This window comes from Oncorhynchus nerka, linkage group LG8 (assembly GCF_034236695.1).
Source record: "Oncorhynchus nerka isolate Pitt River linkage group LG8, Oner_Uvic_2.0, whole genome shotgun sequence".
NCBI classification, from domain to species: domain Eukaryota; kingdom Metazoa; phylum Chordata; class Actinopteri; order Salmoniformes; family Salmonidae; genus Oncorhynchus; species Oncorhynchus nerka.
In genome coordinates this window covers 71,181,629-71,200,287 of record NC_088403.1, presented here as the reverse complement: position 1 = coordinate 71,200,287, position 18,659 = coordinate 71,181,629, and the positions used below count along the sequence as shown (strand labels likewise).

At 45.5% G+C, this 18,659-nt stretch overlaps 1 protein-coding gene and 1 long non-coding RNA gene across 2 annotated transcripts; both read left to right on the top strand.

Annotated features, from left to right (window-relative positions):
- The first annotated feature begins 1,145 nt into the window (after window positions 1–1,145).
- On the top strand, window positions 1,146–8,989 carry LOC135572737 (motile sperm domain-containing protein 1-like). The gene is made up of 4 exons (XM_065021172.1): window positions 1,146–2,013; window positions 3,541–3,616; window positions 8,639–8,850; window positions 8,973–8,989. Exons 1-4 carry the CDS (start codon window positions 1,785–1,787, stop codon window positions 8,987–8,989), a joined length of 534 nt encoding a protein of 177 aa, XP_064877244.1. The 5' UTR covers window positions 1,146–1,784.
- Window positions 8,990–12,845: 3,856 nt separating this feature from the next.
- Window positions 12,846–17,125, top strand: LOC135572994 (uncharacterized). The gene is made up of 2 exons (XR_010464609.1): window positions 12,846–15,711; window positions 15,860–17,125. It is a non-coding gene; the product is annotated as an uncharacterized LOC135572994 (long non-coding RNA).
- The last annotated feature ends 1,534 nt before the right edge of the window (window positions 17,126–18,659 follow it).

Sequence of the window (18,659 nt, the reverse complement as noted above, 5' to 3'; positions counted from 1 at the left end):
AGAAACTATAGACAAAGACAACACAACACCCTCTAGCATTAAGAGAAACTATAGACAAAGACAACACCCTCTAGCATTAAGAGAAACTATAGACAAAGACAACACCCTCTAGCATTAAGAGAAACTATAGACAAAGACAACACAACACCCTCTAGCTTTAAGAGAAACTATAGACAAAGACAACACAACACCCTCTAGCTTTAAGATACACTATAGACAGACAACACAACACCCTCTAGCTTTAAGATACACTATAGACAGACAACACAACACCCTCTAGCGTTAAGAGAAACTATAGACAAAGACAACACCCTCTAGCATTAAGAGAAACTATAGACAAAGACAGACAACACCCTCTAGCATTAAGAGAAACTATAGACAAAGACAGACAACACCCTCTAGCATTAAGAGACACTATAGACAAAGACTAAACAACAAAGATTATATAAACGTATAAACTGTAGGATGAGTCAAAAACGCAGGAGAAGTGAACGTAATCGATAAGGAAACGAGATCTCCACCATTTAAGTCAACCTGAAGTGAAAATAGCTCATATCATCAACTCTGAGCTAGTTGTTATCCGTTTTTTTTTTTTTTTTTTTTTTTTTTTAACTCAACAGAAAATGATGATCAAGACCAAACCAAGTGTTCTCAATAGTAAGAGAGAATAATCAGGGTCTATTCTGAGAAAGAAAAATAAATAAATACAAAATAATAATAAACAATATAAAGGGGTATCTACTATTCTATATGAAAGATGATCATAAAAAACCAAGAGGTCCAAAAAAAGGAAAGATATAGATATACAATCCTAAGACGTTTGTCATTTGGAAATATGTATTCATATGTAAATAGAACAATAACAGTTGTAAAGTAAGTCAGAGTAGACCTGTATGCCGCTTTAAAACGGTATCTTAGTTACTGTAATGCAGTTACCCATACTTGAACTCTACGACAGGCCGTTCAGCGTATCACGCCTCTCCAGGCAAACCAATCAGTGGACAGGAAAGGCGGGCGTTGGCGCTGTCACTGCACAAAATGTAAACACGGAAAAACACTCAGATGGACACGAGAAATTACCAATGAAACGGCAGCATTGACTTAGTACGCTTCCTTCATTGGTGCATTTCAAAGGGCGGGTTCTGAAGTAGAACCTGCACAGAAAGATAGGAGAGAGGTACATTGGTGAACGATCTCTACTTTACTGTACTTGTGTATGTTTTAACCGTCTATACAGTAGTGATAATTACTATAACAGGTCAGGGTGTTTTTTTGTTAGCCTATTTATGGCATGTTTTGTGCGCAGAGATCTTCGTTAAGCTCGCTATCTGCAGCCTGTTATTAACGTAACGTTACCTTATAGCTACAGACAGAAGTTTTGTTGTAGCGTTCGGGATAACTTGGTGAAGCCAGTCGGTGTGGATACATTGTTTTAATTAACTAGACACACAGATGGCAACCAAGTAACATTAGCTAACTGTGAGATGGAGGAATAACAAACAGCATGACGACGGAATATAGATGCGGAAACGAAGTCCACATCCATCTGCAGGAATCACAAAGAGATGAGGAATAACGTTATCTGAAATAAAGCCCTGTTTTTAAACCTCTCAGACGAGTAACCTTATCTAAAATGAATTCCAGATGAAATTACTGTAATTTTCAATAACCGAAAGCGATCTCTCCTCCTGCACCGTCTCCCCCTGACCGACAGATGTCGCTGTTGTAACGTCACAGCCACTCCGTTTATGAGCCAATCAGATCATGACTAAGGACCCGTCGTCATGCAGCAGCAGCCAATGAAAGGGCAGGAGAGCGGGGCTGAGGTTGGGGTGGTAAAGCGGAAGGCTGAGAGAGATGACCCTGCCTTCCCATCTCCTCCCCCGTCTCCTCCCAGCCCTCTTCCTATCTTCCTGTTTCCATCTGAACTGGTGTTCTACTCTGATCAGAGGAGTTCCCACAGGAGAGTCCTGACTCTCTACAACCCTTACACCTTCACCATCAGATTCAAGAGTAAGAACCATACCTACCTCTGACCTCCAACCTCTGACCTGTTGTGAACATCTCTGTATTCAGTGGTGGAGGCAGAGAGCAGCCTGAGAGCCAAGTCCTGTGTTGACCTTTAACCCCTGACCTCTAACCTCTGACATCTCTCTCTATAGTGTTGTGTACAGCCCCATCTCTGTATTCTATGGTGGAGGCAGAGAGCAGCCTGAGAGCCAAGTCCTGTGTTGACCTTTAACCCCTGACCTCTAACCTCTGACATCTCTCTCTATAGTGTTGTGTACAGCCCCATCTCTGTATTCTATGGTGGAGGCAGAGAGCAGCCTGAGAGCCAAGTCCTGTGTTGACCTTTAACCCCTGACCTCTAACCTCTGACATCTCTCTCTATAGTGTTGTGTACAGCCCCATCTCTGTATTCAGTGGTGGAGGCAGAGAGCAGCCTGAGAGCCAAGTCCTGCGTCGACCTTTAACCTCTAACCTCTGACATCTCTCTCTATAGTGTTGTGTACAGCCCCATCTCTGTATTCAGTGGTGGAGGCAGAGGGCAGCCTGAGAGCCAAGTCCTGCGTCGACCTTTAACCCCTGACCTCTAACCTCTGACATCTCTCTCTATAGTGTTTTGTACAGCCCCATCTCTGTATTCAGTGGTGGAGGCAGAGAGCAGCCTGAGAGCCAAGTCCTGCGTCGACCTTTAACCCCTGACCTCTAACCTCTGACATCTCTCTCTATAGTGTTGTGTACAGCCCCATCTCTGTATTCAGTGGTGGAGGCAGAGGGCAGTGTCAGAGCCAAGTCCTGTGTTGACCTTTAACCCCTGACCTCTAACCTCTGACATCTCTCTCTATAGTGTTGTGTACAGCCCCATCTCTGTATTCAGTGGTGGAGGCAGAGGGCAGTGTCAGAGCCAAGTCCTGTGTTGACCTTTAACCCCTGACCTCTAACCTCTGACATCTCTCTCTATAGTGTTGTGTACAGCCCCATCTCTGTATTCAGTGGTGGAGGCAGAGAGCAGCCTGAGAGCCAAGTCCTGCGTCGACCTTTAACCTCTAACCTCTGACATCTCTCTCTATAGTGTTGTGTACAGCCCCATCTCTGTATTCAGTGGTGGAGGCAGAGGGCAGCCTGAGAGCCAAGTCCTGCGTCGACCTTTAACCCCTGACCTCTAACCTCTGACATCTCTCTCTATAGTGTTTTGTACAGCCCCATCTCTGTATTCAGTGGTGGAGGCAGAGAGCAGCCTGAGAGCCAAGTCCTGCGTCGACCTTTAACCCCTGACCTCTAACCTCTGACATCTCTCTCTATAGTGTTGTGTACAACCCCATCTCTGTATTCAGTGGTGGAGGCAGAGGGCAGTGTCAGAGCCAAGTCCTGTGTTGACCTTTAACCCCTGACCTCTAACCTCTGACATCTCTCTCTATAGTGTTGTGTACAGCCCCATCTCTGTATTCAGTGGTGGAGGCAGAGGGCAGTGTCAGAGCCAAGTCCTGTGTTGACCTTTAACCCCTGACCTCTAACCTCTGACATCTCTCTCTATAGTGTTGTGTACAGCCCCATCTCTGTATTCAGTGGTGGAGGCAGAGGGCAGTGTCAGAGCCAAGTCCTGTGTTGACCTGTGAGTATCATTAAGCATAATCCAAATACAACACACTGTATGTAGTGCTTATGACGGCTCTATAAAGCCTTTATAAGTTGTTATTGGCTTTATTTGGAATAGCAGAGAGTTGAAATGACGCCCTATTCCCTGGCCTTTATAGGGCAGTACTGTTGACCAGGGCCTTTATAGGGCAGTACTGTTGACCAGGGCCTTTATAGGGCAGTACTGTTGACCAGGGCCTTTATAGGGCAGTACTGTTGACCAGGGCCTTTATAGGGCAGTACTGTTTATAGGGCAGTACTGTTGACCAGAGCCTTTACAGGGCAGTACTGTTAACCGGGGCCTTTATAGGGCAGTACTGTTTATAGGGCAGTACTGTTGACCAGGGCCTTTATAGGGAAGTACTGTTGACCAGGGCCTTTATAGGGCAGTACTGTTGACCAGGGCCTTTATAGGGCAGTACTGTTGACCAGGGCCTTTATAGGGCAGTACTGTTGACCAGGGCCTTTATAGGGCAGTACTGTTTATAGGGCAGTACTGTTGACCAGGGCCTTTACAGGGCAGTACTGTTGACCAGGGCCTTTGTAGTGCAGTACTGTTAACCAGGGCCTTTACAGGGCAGTACTGTTGACCAGGGCCTTTATAGGGCAGTACTGTTGACCAGGGCCTTTATAGTGCAGTACTGTTGACCAGGGCCTTTACAGGGCAGTACTGTTGACCAGGGCCTTTGTAGTGCAGTACTGTTGACCAGGGCCTTTACAGGGCAGTACTGTTGACCAGGGCCTTTATAGTGCAGTACTGTTGACCAGGGCCTTTATAGGGCAGTACTGTTGACCAGGGCCTTTATAGGGCAGTACTGTTGACCAGGGCCTTTATAGGGCAGTACTGCTAACCAGGGCCTTTATAGTGCAGTACTGTTGACCAGGGCCTTTATAGGGCAGTACTGTTGACCAGGGCCTTTATAGGGCAGTACTGCTAACCAGGGCCTTTATAGTGCAGTACTGTTGACCAGGGCCTTTATAGGGCAGTACTGTTGACCAGGGACTTTATAGGGCAGTACTGTTGACCAGGGCCTTTATAGAGCAGTACTGTTGACCAGGGCTTTTATAGGGCAGTACTGTTGACCAGGGCCTTTATAGGGCAGTACTGTTGACTAGGGCCTTTATAGGGCAGTACTGTTGACCAGGGCCTTTATAGGGCAGTACTGTTAACCAGGGCCTTTATAGGGCAGTACTGTTGACCAGGGCCTTTATAGGGCAGTACTGTTGACCAGGGCCTTTATAGGGCAGTACTGTTGACCAGGGCCTTTATAGGGCAGTACTGTTGACCAGGGCCTTTATAGGGCAGTACTGTTGACCAGGGCCTTTATAGGGCAGTACTGTTTATAGGGCAGTACTGTTGACCAGGGCCTTTATAGGGCAGTACTGTTGACCAGGGCCTTTATAGGGCAGTACTGTTGACCAGGGCGTTTATAGGGCAGTACTGTTGACCAGGGCCTTTATAGGGCAGTACTGTTGACCAGGGCCTTTATAGGGCAGTACTGTTGACCAGGGCCTTTATAGGGCAGTACTGTTGACCAGGGCCTTTACAGGGCAGTACTGTTGACCAGGGCCTTTGTAGTGCAGTACTGTTAACCAGGGCCTTTACAGGGCAGTACTGTTGACCAGGGCCTTTATAGGGCAGTACTGTTGACCAGGGCCTTTATAGTGCAGTACTGTTGACCAGGGCCTTTACAGGGCAGTACTGTTGACCAGGGCCTTTATAGGGCAGTACTGTTTATAGGGCAGTACTGTTGACCAGGGCCTTTACAGGGCAGTACTGTTAACCAGGGCCTTTATAGGGCAGTACTGTTTATAGGGCAGTACTGTTGACCAGGGCCTTTATATGGCAGTACTGTTGACCAGGGCCTTTATAGGGCAGTACTGTTGACCAGGGCCTTTATAGGGCAGTACTGTTGACCAGGGCCTTTATAGGGCAGTTATGTTTATAGGGCAGTACTGTTGACCAGGGCCTTTACAGGGCAGTACTGTTGACCAGGGCCTTTGTAGTGCAGTACTGTTAACCAGGGCCTTTACAGTGCAGTACTGTTGACCAGGGCCTTTATAGGGCAGTACTGTTGACCAGGGCCTTTATAGTGCAGTACTGTTGACCAGGGCCTTTACAGGGCAGTACTGTTGACCAGGCCCTTTGTAGTGCAGTACTGTTAACCAGGGCCTTTACAGGGCAGTACTGTTGACCAGGGCCTTTATAGGGCAGTACTGTTGACCAGGGCCTTTATAGGGCAGTACTGTTGACCAGGGCCTTTATAGTGCAGTACTGTTGACCAGGGCCTTTATAGGGCAGTACTGTTTATAGGGCAGTACTGTTGACCAGGGCCTTTACAGGGCAGTACTGTTGACCAGGGCCTTTGTAGTGCAGTACTGTTAACCAGGGCCTTTACAGGGCAGTACTGTTGACCAGGGCCTTTATAGGGCAGTACTGTTGACCAGGGCCTTTATAGTGCAGTACTGTTGACCAGGGCCTTTACAGGGCAGTACTGTTGACCAGGCCCTTTGTAGTGCAGTACTGTTAACCAGGGCCTTTACAGGGCAGTACTGTTGACCAGGGCCTTTATAGGGCAGTACTGTTGACCAGGGCCTTTATAGGGCAGTACTGTTGACCAGGGCCTTTATAGGGCAGTACTGTTGACCAGGGCCTTTATAGTGCAGTACTGTTGACCAGGGCCTTTATAGGGCAGTACTGTTGACCAGGGCCTTTATAGTGCAGTACTGTTGATCAGGGCCTTTATAGGGCAGTACTGTTGACCAGGGCCTTTATAGGGCAGTACTGTTGACCAGGGCCTTTATAGTGCAGTACTGTTGACCAGGGCCTTTACAGGGCAGTACTGTTGACCAGGGCCTTTATAGGGCAGTACTGTTGACCAGGGCCTTTATAGGGCAGTACTGTTGACCAGGGCCTTTATAGGGCAGTACTGTTGACCAGGGCCTTTACAGGGCAGTACTGTTGACCAGGGCCTTTATAGGGCAGTACTGTTGACCAGGGCCTTTATAGGGCAGTACTGTTGACCAGGGCCTTTATAGTGCAGTACTGTTGACCAGGGCCTTTACAGGGCAGTACTGTTGACCAGGGCCTTTATAGGGCAGTACTGTTGACCAGGGCCTTTATAGGGCAGTACTGTTGACCAGGGCCTTTACAGGGCAGTACTGTTGACCAGGGCCTTTGTAGTGCAGTACTGTTAACCAGGGCCTTTACAGGGCAGTACTGTTGACCAGGGCCTTTATAGGGCAGTACTGTTGACCAGGGCCTTTATAGTGTAGTACTGTTGACCAGGGCCTTTACAGGGCAGTACTGTTGACCAGGGCCTTTATAGGGCAGTACTGTTTATAGGGCAGTACTGTTGACCAGGGCCTTTACAGGGCAGTACTGTTAACCAGGGCCTTTATAGGGCAGTACTGTTTATAGGGCAGTACTGTTGACCAGGGCCTTTATATGGCAGTACTGTTGACCAGGGCCTTTATAGGGCAGTACTGTTGACCAGGGCCTTTATAGGGCAGTACTGTTGACCAGGGCCTTTATAGGGCAGTACTGTTTATAGGGCAGTACTGTTGACCAGGGCCTTTACAGGGCAGTACTGTTGACCAGGGCCTTTGTAGTGCAGTACTGTTAACCAGGGCCTTTACAGTGCAGTACTGTTGACCAGGGCCTTTATAGGGCAGTACTGTTGACCAGGGCCTTTATAGTGCAGTACTGTTGACCAGGGCCTTTACAGGGCAGTACTGTTGACCAGGGCCTTTATAGGGCAGTACTGTTGACCAGGGCCATAGGGCAGTACTGTTGACCAGGGCATAGTAGTACTGTTGACCAGGGCCTTTATAGGGCAGTACTGTTTATAGGGCAGTACTGTTGACCAGGGCCTTTACAGGGCAGTACTGTTGACCAGGGCCTTTGTAGTGCAGTACTGTTAACCAGGGCCTTTACAGGGCAGTACTGTTGACCAGGGCCTTTATAGTGCAGTACTGTTGACCAGGGCCTTTACAGGGCAGTACTGTTGACCAGGCCCTTTGTAGTGCAGTACTGTTAACCAGGGCCTTTACAGGGCAGTACTGTTGACCAGGGCCTTTATAGGGCAGTACTGTTGACCAGGGCCTTTATAGGGCAGTACTGTTGACCAGGGCCTTTATAGTGCAGTACTGTTGACCAGGGCCTTTATAGGGCAGTATTGTTGACCAGGGCCTTTATAGTGCAGTACTGTTGATCAGGGCCTTTATAGGGCAGTACTGTTGACCAGGGCCTTTATAGGGCAGTACTGTTGACCAGGGCCTTTATAGTGCAGTACTGTTGACCAGGGCCTTTACAGGGCAGTACTGTTGACCAGGGCCTTTATAGGGCAGTACTGTTGACCAGGGCCTTTATAGGGCAGTACTGTTGACCAGGGCCTTTATAGGGCAGTACTGTTGACCAGGGCCTTTATAGTGCAGTACTGTTGACCAGGGCCTTTATAGGGCAGTACTGTTGACCAGGGCCTTTATAGGGCAGTACTGTTGACCAGGGCCTTTATAGTGCAGTACTGTTGACCAGGGCCTTTAAGGGCAGTACTGTTGACCAGGGCCTTTATAGGGCAGTACTGTTGACCAGGGCCTTTACAGGGCAGTACTGTTGACCAGGGCCTTTACAGGGCAGTACTGTTGACCAGGGCCTTTATAGGGCAGTACTGCTAACCAGGGCCTTTATAGTGCAGTACTGTTGACTTTATAGGGCAGTACTGTTGACCAGGGCCTTTATAGGGCAGGACTGTTGACCAGGGCCTTTATAGGGCAGTACTGTTGACCAGGGCCTTTATAGGGCAGTACTGTTGACCAGGGCCTTTATAGGGCAGTACCATTGACCAGGGCCTTTATAGGACAGTACTGTTGACCAGGGCCTTTATAGGGCAGTACTGTTGACCAGGGAATGTAGGGCTCTAAAAGGAAATAAGGTGCCATTTTGGACACAACCTGAGACTTCCTGTCCTCTGACCTGACTTCCTCTTTCTCCCCACAGAGTGGTGCGTCACCAAGATGTGTCCCCCCGCCACTGGGGAAGGAGAGATCGGTTCCGCCTGGAGGTGTCGGGGGGAGGGCAGGGGGCGAATCGGGAGGTGTGGGCTGAGCTCAGGGGAGGAGAGGCCACTGCCCAGAATCGACCCACTAGCCCCCCGAGACTCCTCCCTCCCTCTCTCGCTCCTCTACCTTACTTCACATTGCCCCAGAAAGGTGAGTCACTTAGTTAGCCCTCCATACAGGGGGAGAGAGGACACCCCCCAGCATAGACCCACTGACACCCCCTCCCTCCCTCACCCTGTCTCTCAACCTCTACCTACATACTCCTCCGTTAGATCTACAGGCACCCTGACGAGATTTCTCCTTCCTGAGGAAATGGTCACTCTCAGTCAAAATGTATCATCTCTCTCCCCTTAAAGAAACAGTCACATCTCAGTCAGCATGTATCATCTCTCTCCCCTTAAAGAAACAGTCACATCTCAGTCAACATGTATCATCTCTCTCCCCTTATAGAAACAGTTACATCTCAGTCAACATGTATCATCTCTCTCCCCTTAAAGAAACAGTCACATCTCAGTCAACATGTATCATCTCTCTCCCCTTATAGAAACAGTTACATCTCAGTCAACATGTATCATCTCTCTCCCCTTATAGAAACAGTTACATCTCAGTCAACATGTATCATCTCTCTCCCCTTATAGAAACAGTTACATCTCAGTCAACATGTATCATCTCTCTCCCCTTAAAGAAACAGTTACATCTCAGTCAACATGTATCATCTCTCTCCCCTTAAAGAAACAGTCACATCTCAGTCAACATGTATCATCTCTCTCCCTTATAGAAACAGTTACATCTCAGTCAACATGTATCATCTCTCTCCCTTAAAGAAACAGTCACATCTCAGTCAACATGTATCATCTCTCTCCCTTATAGAAACAGTTACATCTCAGTCAACATGTATCATCTCTCTCCCCTTATAGAAACAGTTACATCTCAGTCAACATGTATCATCTCTCTCCCTTATAGAAACAGTTACATCTCAGTCAACATGTATCATCTCTCTCCCTTAAAGAAACAGTCACATCTCAGTCAACATGTATCATCTCTCTCTCCTTATAGAAACAGTTACATCTCAGTCAACATGTATCATCTCTCCCTCATAGAAACAGTTACACTTCAGTCAACATGTATCATCTCTCTCCCCTTATAGAAACAGTCACATCTCAGTCAACATGTATCATCTCTCTCCCCTTATAGAAACAGTTACATCTCAGTCAACATGTATCATCTCTCTCCCCTTAAAGAAACAGTCACATCTCAGTCAACATGTATCATCTCTCTCCCCTTATAGAAACAGTCACACCTCAGTCAACATGTATCATCTCTCTCCCCTTATAGAAACAGTTACACTCAGTCAACATGTATCATCTCTCTCCCCTTATAGAAACAGTTACATCTCAGTCAACATGTATCATCTCTCTCCCCTTATAGAAACAGTTACACCTCAGTCAACATGTATCATCATCTCTCTCCTTATAGAAACAGTCACATCTCAGTCAACATGTATCATCTCTCTCCCTTATAGAAACAGTTACACCTCAGTCAACATGTATCATCTCTCTCCCTTATAGAAACAGTCACATCTCAGTCAACATGTATCATCTCTCTCCCTTATAGAAACAGTTACATCTCAGTCAACATGTATCATCTCTCTCCCCTTAAAGAAACAGTTACATCTCAGTCAACATGTATCATCTCTCTCCCTTATAGAAACAGTTACATCTGTGTCAACATGTTCATCTCTCCCCTTATAGAAACAGTTACACCAGTCAACTTGGTTCATCTATGCCCATAGAAACAGTCACATCAGTCAACATGTGTGCGCTTCCTCATAGAAACAGTTACATCTCAGTCAACATGTATCATCTCTCCCCTTATAGAAACAGTTACACCTCAGTCAACATGTATCATCTCTCTCCCCTCTAGTTCGGACTGTCCCAGTTTTCAGTGTCGGTGGTGATGGGTGTGGTGTGGAGATTGACTTTCTTAATCCCCCCTCCACTCTGAGCCCAGACCAATTCCTGCTATGTGTCCTAGGACTGTCAACAGAAATATGTTCTGGGACCAACACTGGGTGACATGTTCTGTGTGTGTGTGGGCTGTATGCTCTAGGGACCAACAGGGCTGATATGCTGTAGGGACCAACAGGGTGATATGTTCTAACCTTATTTATTTGTTCTAGGGCTCACCATGGTGTTTTTCTGATATGGTAACCAGAAGAGGCTGATGATGTTCTGGAGATTCAGACCAGGATCTGATATTCCCCAGGGACCAACAGGGCTGATGTGTTCTAGGGACCAACAGGGCTGATATGTTCTAGGGACCAACAGGGCTGATATGTTCTAGGGACCAACAGGGCTGATATGTTCTAGGGACCAACAGGGCTGATATGCTCTAGGGACCAACAGGGCTGATATGTTCTAGGGACCAACAGGGCTGATATGTTCTAGGGGCCAACAGGGCTGATATGTTCTAGGGACCAACAGGGCTGATATGTCCAACAGGGCTGATATGTTCTAGGGTCCAACAGGGCTGATATGTTCTAGGGACCAACAGGGCTGATATGTTCTAGGGACCAACAGGGCTGATATGTTCTAGGGACCAACAGGGCTGATATGTTCTAGGGACCAACAGGGCTGATATGTTCTAGGGACCAACAGGGCTGATATGTTCTAGGGGCCAACAGGGCTGATATGTTCTAGGGACCAACAGGGCTGATATGTTCTAGGGACCAACAGGGCTGATATGTTCTAGGGTCCAACAGGGCTGATATGTTCTAGGGACCAACAGGGCTGATATGTTCTAGGGACCAACAGGGCTGATATGTTCTAGGGACCAACAGGGCTGATATGTTCTAGGGGCCAACAGGGCTGATATGTTCTAGGGACCAACAGGGCTGATATGTTCTAGGGACCAACAGGGCTGATATGTTCTAGGGACCAACAGGGCTGATATGTTCTAGGGACCAACAGGGCTGATATGTTCTAGGGTCCAACAGGGCTGATATGTTCTAGGGACCAACAGGGCTGATATGTTCTAGGGACCAACAGGGCTGATATGTTCTAGGGGCCAACAGGGCTGATATGTTCTAGGGACCAACAGGGCTGATATGTTCTAGGGACCAACAGGGCTGATATGTTCTAGGGACCAACAGGGCTGATATGTTCTAGGGACCAATAGGGCTGATATGTCCAACAGGGCTGATATGTTCTAGGGTCCAACAGGGCTGATATGTTCTAGGGACCAACAGGGCTGATATGTTCTAGGGACCAACAGGGCTGATATGTTCTAGGGACCAACAGGGCTGATATGTTCTAGGACCAACAGGGCTGATATGTTCTAGGGTCCAACAGGGCTGATATGTTCTAGGGACCAACAGGGCTGATATGTTCTAGGGACCAACAGGGCTGATATTTTCTAGGGACCAACAGGGCTGATATGTTCTAGGGGCCAACAGGGCTGATATGTTCTAGGGACCAACAGGGCTGATATGTTCTAGGGACCAACAGGGCTGATATGTCCAACAGGGTTGATATGTTCTAGGGTCCAACAGGGCTGATATGTTCTAGGGACCAACAGGGCTGATATGTTCTAGGGACCAACAGGGCTGATATGTTCTAGGGACCAACAGGGCTGATACGTTCTAGGCGCCAACAGGGCTGATATGTTCTAGGCGCCAACAGGGCTGATATGTTCTAGGGACCAACAGGGCTGATATGTTCTAGGGACCAACAGGGCTGATATGTTCTAGGGACCAACAGGGCTGATATGTTCTAGGGGCCAACAGGGCTGATATGTTCTAGGGACCAACAGGGCTGATATGTTCTAGGGACCAACAGGGCTGATATGTTCTAGGGGCCAACAGGGCTGATATGTTCTAGGGACCAACAGGGCTGATATGTTATAGGGACCAACAGGGCTGATATGTTCTAGGGACCAACAGGGCTGATATGTTCTAGGGACCAACAGGGCTGATATGTTCTAGGGACCAACAGGGCTGATATGTTCTAGGGACCAACAGGGCTGATATGTTCTAGGGACCAACAGGGCTGATATGTTCTAGGGACCAACAGGGCTGATATGTTCTAGGGACCAACAGGGCTGATATGTTCTAGGACCAACAGGGCTGATATGTCCAACAGGGCTGATATGTTCTAGGGACCAACAGGGCTGATATGTTCTAGGGTCCAACAGGGCTGATATGTTCTAGGGTCCAACAGGGCTGATATGTTCTAGGGTCCAACAGGGCTGATATGTTCTAGGGACCAACAGGGCTGATATGTTCTAGGGACCAACAGGGCTGATATGTTCTAGGGACCAACAGGGCTGATATGTTCTAGGGACCAACAGGGCTGATATGTTCTAGGGGCCAACAGGGCTGAAATGTGAAACTGCATGTAAAGCATACATATAAACAAGTGTAAACAAACATACGTGTACACTAACATACATGTAAACAAACATACGTGTACACTAACATACATGTAAACAAACATACGTGTACACTAACATAAATGTAAACAAACATACGTGTACACTAACATACATGTAAACAAACATGCGTGTACACTAACATACATACAGTGCATTCAGAAAGTATTCAGACCCCTTGACTTTTCCCCCATTTTGTTACGTTTACAGCCTTGTTCTAAAATGGATTAAATAGACCCCCTCATCAATCTACACACAATACCCCATAATGACATCACAATACCCCATAATGACAATACCCCATAATGACATCACAATACCCCATAATGACAATACCCCATAATGAGAAAGCAAAACCATGTTTTTGGACATTTTTACAAAAAATATAAACAATTTAAATGGAAATATCACATTTACATCAGTATTCAGACCCTTTACTCAGTACTTTGTTGAAGCATCTTAGGTATGACGCTACAAGCTTGGCACACCTGTATTTGGGGAGTTTCTCCCATTCTTCTCTGCAGATCCTCTCAAGCTCTGTCAGGTTGGATGGGGAGCGTCGCTGCACAGCTATTTTCAGGTCTCTCCAGAGATGTTCGATCGGGTTCAAGTCCGGGCTCTTGTGCTTAGGGTCGTTGTCCTGTTGGAAGGTGAACCTACACCCCAGTCTGAGGTCCTGAGCGCTCTGGAGCAGGTTTTCATCAAGGATCTCTGTACTTTGCTCCGTTCATCTTTCCCTCGATCCTGACTAGGCTCCCAGTCCCTGCAGCTGAAAAACATCCCCACAGCATGATGCTGCCACCACCATGCTTCACCATAGGGATGGTGCCTTGTTTCCTCCAGACGTGATGCTTGGCATTCAGGCCAAAGAGTTCCATCTTGGTTTCATCAGACCAGAGAATCTTGTTTCTCATCATCTGAGAGTCTTTTAGGTGCCTTTTGGCTAACTCCAAGTGGGGTGTCATGTGCCTTTTACTGTTTGGCCACTACCATAAAGGCCTGATTGGTGGAGTGCTGCAGAGATTGTTGTCCTTCTGGAAGGTTCTCCCATCTCCACAGAGGAACTTTAGAGCTCTGTCAGAGTGACCATTGGGTTCTTGGTCACCTCCCTGACCAAGGCCCTTCTCCCCTGATTGCTCAGTTTGGCCGGGCGACCAGCTCTAGGAAGAGTCTTGTTCCAAACTTCTTCCATTTAAGAATGATGGAGGCCACTGTGTTCTTGGGGACCTTCAATGCTACAGACATTTTTTTGGTCCCCTTCCCCAGATCTGTGCCTCGACACAATCCTGTCTCGGAGCTCTACAGACAATTCCTTCGACCTCATGGCTTGGTTTTTGCTCTGACATGCACTGTCAACTGTGGGACCTTATATAGACAGGTGTGTGCCTTTCCAAATCATGTCCAATCAGTTGAATTTACCACAGGTGGACTCCAACCAAGTTGTAGAAACATCTCAAGGATGATCAATGGAAACAGGATGCAGCTGAGCTCAATTTAGAGTCTCAGCAAAGAGTCTGAATACTTATTTACATAAGGTACTTCTGTTTTTATTTTTTATAAAAATAAAAATGTTTTCGCTTCGTCATTATGGGGTATTGTGATGTCATTATGGGGTATTGTGATGTCATTATGGGGTATTGTGATGTCATTATGGTGTATTGTGATGTCATTATGGAGTATTGTGATGTCATTATGGGGTATTGTGATGTCATTATGGTGTATTGTGATGTCATTGTGGGGTATTGTCATTATGGGGTATTGTGATGTCATTATGAGGTATTGTGATGTCATTATGGTGTATTGTGATGTCATTATGGGGTATTGTGATGTCATTATGAGGTATTGTGATGTCATTATGGTGTATTGTGATGTCATTATGGGGTATTGTTTGTATATTGCTGAGGATTTGTATTTATGTAATCCATTTCAGAATAAGGCTGTAACGTAACAAAATGTGGAAAATGTCAAGGGGTCTGAATACTTTCCAAATGCACTGTATGTAGGTTAGGGAGTTAGAGTTATTGATATGTAGGGTTAGAGTTGACTGCATTCAAAACCATGTCTGATAATTTCACAATTTTCCAAACAACACTTGACAAGCACTCTTCCAAAGGAGACTACATTGAAAACCAAAAAAGGAGCAATAACATTTTAATCGATGGAATTGAGGACATAAAGACTGAAACTTGGTATGACACAGAACTCAAGGCCAAGAAACTCCTGGCAGAGCAAACTAGACGCTAAACTCATCGAGATGTAGAGGGCGCATAGAAATGTGTTTTTCTTCCCGATGCCCAGATTTAGGTCTCTCTTGTCGTGATGTGTGTTTTGTCCTTTCATTTTTAATCCCAGGCCCCCGTCCCCGCGGAGGCCTTTTGCCTTTTGGTTAGGTCGTCATTGTAAAGAAGAATTTGATCTTAACTGACTTGCTTCGTTATATAAAGGTTAAATAAATAAAATAAAGATCTATAGTGATGAAACTGGTTCAAAGATATTGATGAAATTCTCAGGAGAGCCAAGTGCCTGAAGGGAACTAAAATCTCCATTAAAAAAAAGGAACTGCTGCCACAACTAATTGAAGAAGTGTGTTTCTGACCATTACCACACATTGTCACCCTCAAGTCTTCAGACCAATGTGCCTTCTACCACCACCATTACCACACATTGTCTTGACCCTCTGAAGTCTTCAGTGGTGTTCGGTGGACTGTGTCAATGTGCCTTCTATAGGAAGGTGTGTTTCTGTGTTTCACCTCATGACCATTACCACACATTGCCTTAACCCTCTGAAGTCTTCAGTGGTGTTCGGTGGACTGTGTCAATGTGCCTTCTATAGGAAGTGCACCCCTATTGATGAAACGAACACCAATGTATGGTTGTATTGGACATGTGAGGCATACACTTGTTTCTGTTCCACTCAGACTGTGTATCTCTTTAAATTGGGCAAGATATCAACCCTGATAACATGGTCTTTAACCCACTAGATATTAATGAATCCAAGGATATCAACCCTGATAACATGGTCTTTAACCCACTAGATATTAATGAAACCAAGGATATCAACCCTGATAACATGGTCTTTAACCCACTAGATATTAATGAATCCAAGGATATCAACCCTGATAACATGGTCTTTAACCCACTAGATATTAATGAATCCAAGGATATCAACCCTGATAACATGGTCTTTAACCCACTAGATATGAATGAATCCAAGGATATCAACCCTGATAACATGGTCTTTAACCCACTAGATATGAATGAAGCGAACAATAAATATAATGATTGTGTTGATCCAGATTAAAACATCTATAACATAAACATGCACTATTGTAAAGTGGCTGTTCCACTGGATGTCTTAAGGTGAACGCACCAATTTGTAAGTCGCTCTGGATAAGAGCGTCTGCTAAATGACTTAAATGTTAAATGTAAATCTATCACTTGTGATTACTATAATGTTAAGCAGATTAACAACACGTACGACAGTGGATCTAATCGCAAGACAAGATTATTTTCTACCTTTCATTTGGATGTTCACAGTCTTCCTAAAAATCACAAACAACCACCTTCAGTATCTGTTTTCTCTCAGCCATGAATGAGTTCCCATTGTTGCCCTTTTCAGAAACCTGGTTGCCTGAAGAGACAATCTTTATGACGTGTCTCCTTATAATGCCGTTCGCCACTGGAGAACATCAAGAGTGGGAGGAGGAGGAGGAGGGTCTATATTTGTTCAGAAAATGTTTTCAATTCTTTGTGAGAGAGGACCGTGGATTTACTCTTGATAACATTGATGTTGAATCTCTCCATAGAAATTCCCTCGTGTTCATTTGTTGGTGGTCAAAAAGCGGTAGTTGGATGCATCTATCGGCCACCCGACTCTGGGTATTTTCATTGATTCCTTGCATTAACCTTGGGTTTGATTAATAATGAAGATAAAATGTGTTTTATATTGGGTGATTACAGCATAAATGTATTTGAAAGTGAGAACATCTCACTGACATCTAATGTTTTAAATACTTTATCCATCATCTATCTATATCCCCTCATCTATAATCCCACTAGACTGACCAGTTAACCTGTGTCCCCTCATCTATAATCCCACTACACTGACCAGTTAACCTGTGTCCCCTCATCTATAATCCCACTACACTGACCAGTTAACCTGTGTCCCCTCATCTATAATCCCACTAGACTGACCAGTTAACCTGTGTACCCTCATCTATAATCCCACTAGACTGACCAGTTAACCTGTGTCCCCTCATCTATAATCCCACTACACTGACCAGTTAACCTGTGTCCCCTCATCTATAATCCCACTAGACTGACCAGTTAACCTGTGTCCCCTCATCTATAATCCCACTACACTGACCAATCTATCTGCCACCCTTGTTGGTAATACTTTGACTAATTATTGGAATGATGTGGCTAATGCAGGTATACTTTATACTGACCACTTTCCAATTGTCCACTTCTCTTTGGCAGCTGGAAATGAATATATGGGAATGATTAGCGGCATTAAAAAGTCATTGTGAGCGCTGTAAGATGTCAATTGATATTTAACGGGAAACTGTTTATAATCAGGCCGATGTGGAGTCTGCTTACCAGACTTTTCTCACATCTTTCAATGCTGTATTTCTGCTCTGCATTAGTTAAACCATGTAAGAGCAGCAGATGGTTCTGGAAACCTCACTTAATAAAAAGTTTCTCACAAATCCCTCTCGCTTGAACTCTGCAAATTACCAAAAGCATAAGAACAATCCACAAAAAAAATATATTTTACAAACAAATTCCAAGAATCCTTAAATAATATAAAGTCAACTTTGAAAATCAACAATCAACTGTTGACTAAGAAAAAGACAACTACAACTATTCCATCTCAATGTCCTGTGGGAACTAAGACCTATAGTGATCCTGATGTTATTCCATCTCAATGTCCTGTGGGAAGACCTATAGTGATCCTGATGTTATTCCATCTCAATGTCCTGTGGGAACTAAGACCTATAGTGATCCTGATGCTATTCCATCTCAATGTCCTGTGGGAAGACCTATAGTGATCCTGATGCTATTCCATCTCAATGTCCTGTGGGAAGACCTACTACCATGTGTTACTACCATGTGTTACTACTGTGTTACTACCATGTGTTACTACCATGTGTTACTACTGTGTTACTACCATGTGTTACTACCATGTGTTACTACTGTGTTACTACCATGTGTTACTACCATGTGTTACTACCATGTGTTACTACTGTGTTACTACCATGTGTTACTACCATGTGTTACTACTGTGTTACTACCATGTGTTACTACTGTGTTTCCATGTTTACTACCATGTGTTACTACCATGTGTTACTACTGTGTTACTACCATGTGTTACTACCATGTGTTACTACCATGTGTTACTGTGTTACTACCATGTGTTACTACCATGTGTTACTACCATGTGTTACTACCATGTGTTACTACTGTGTTACTACCATGTGTTACTACCATGTGTTACTACCATGTGTTACTACCATGTGTTACTACCATGT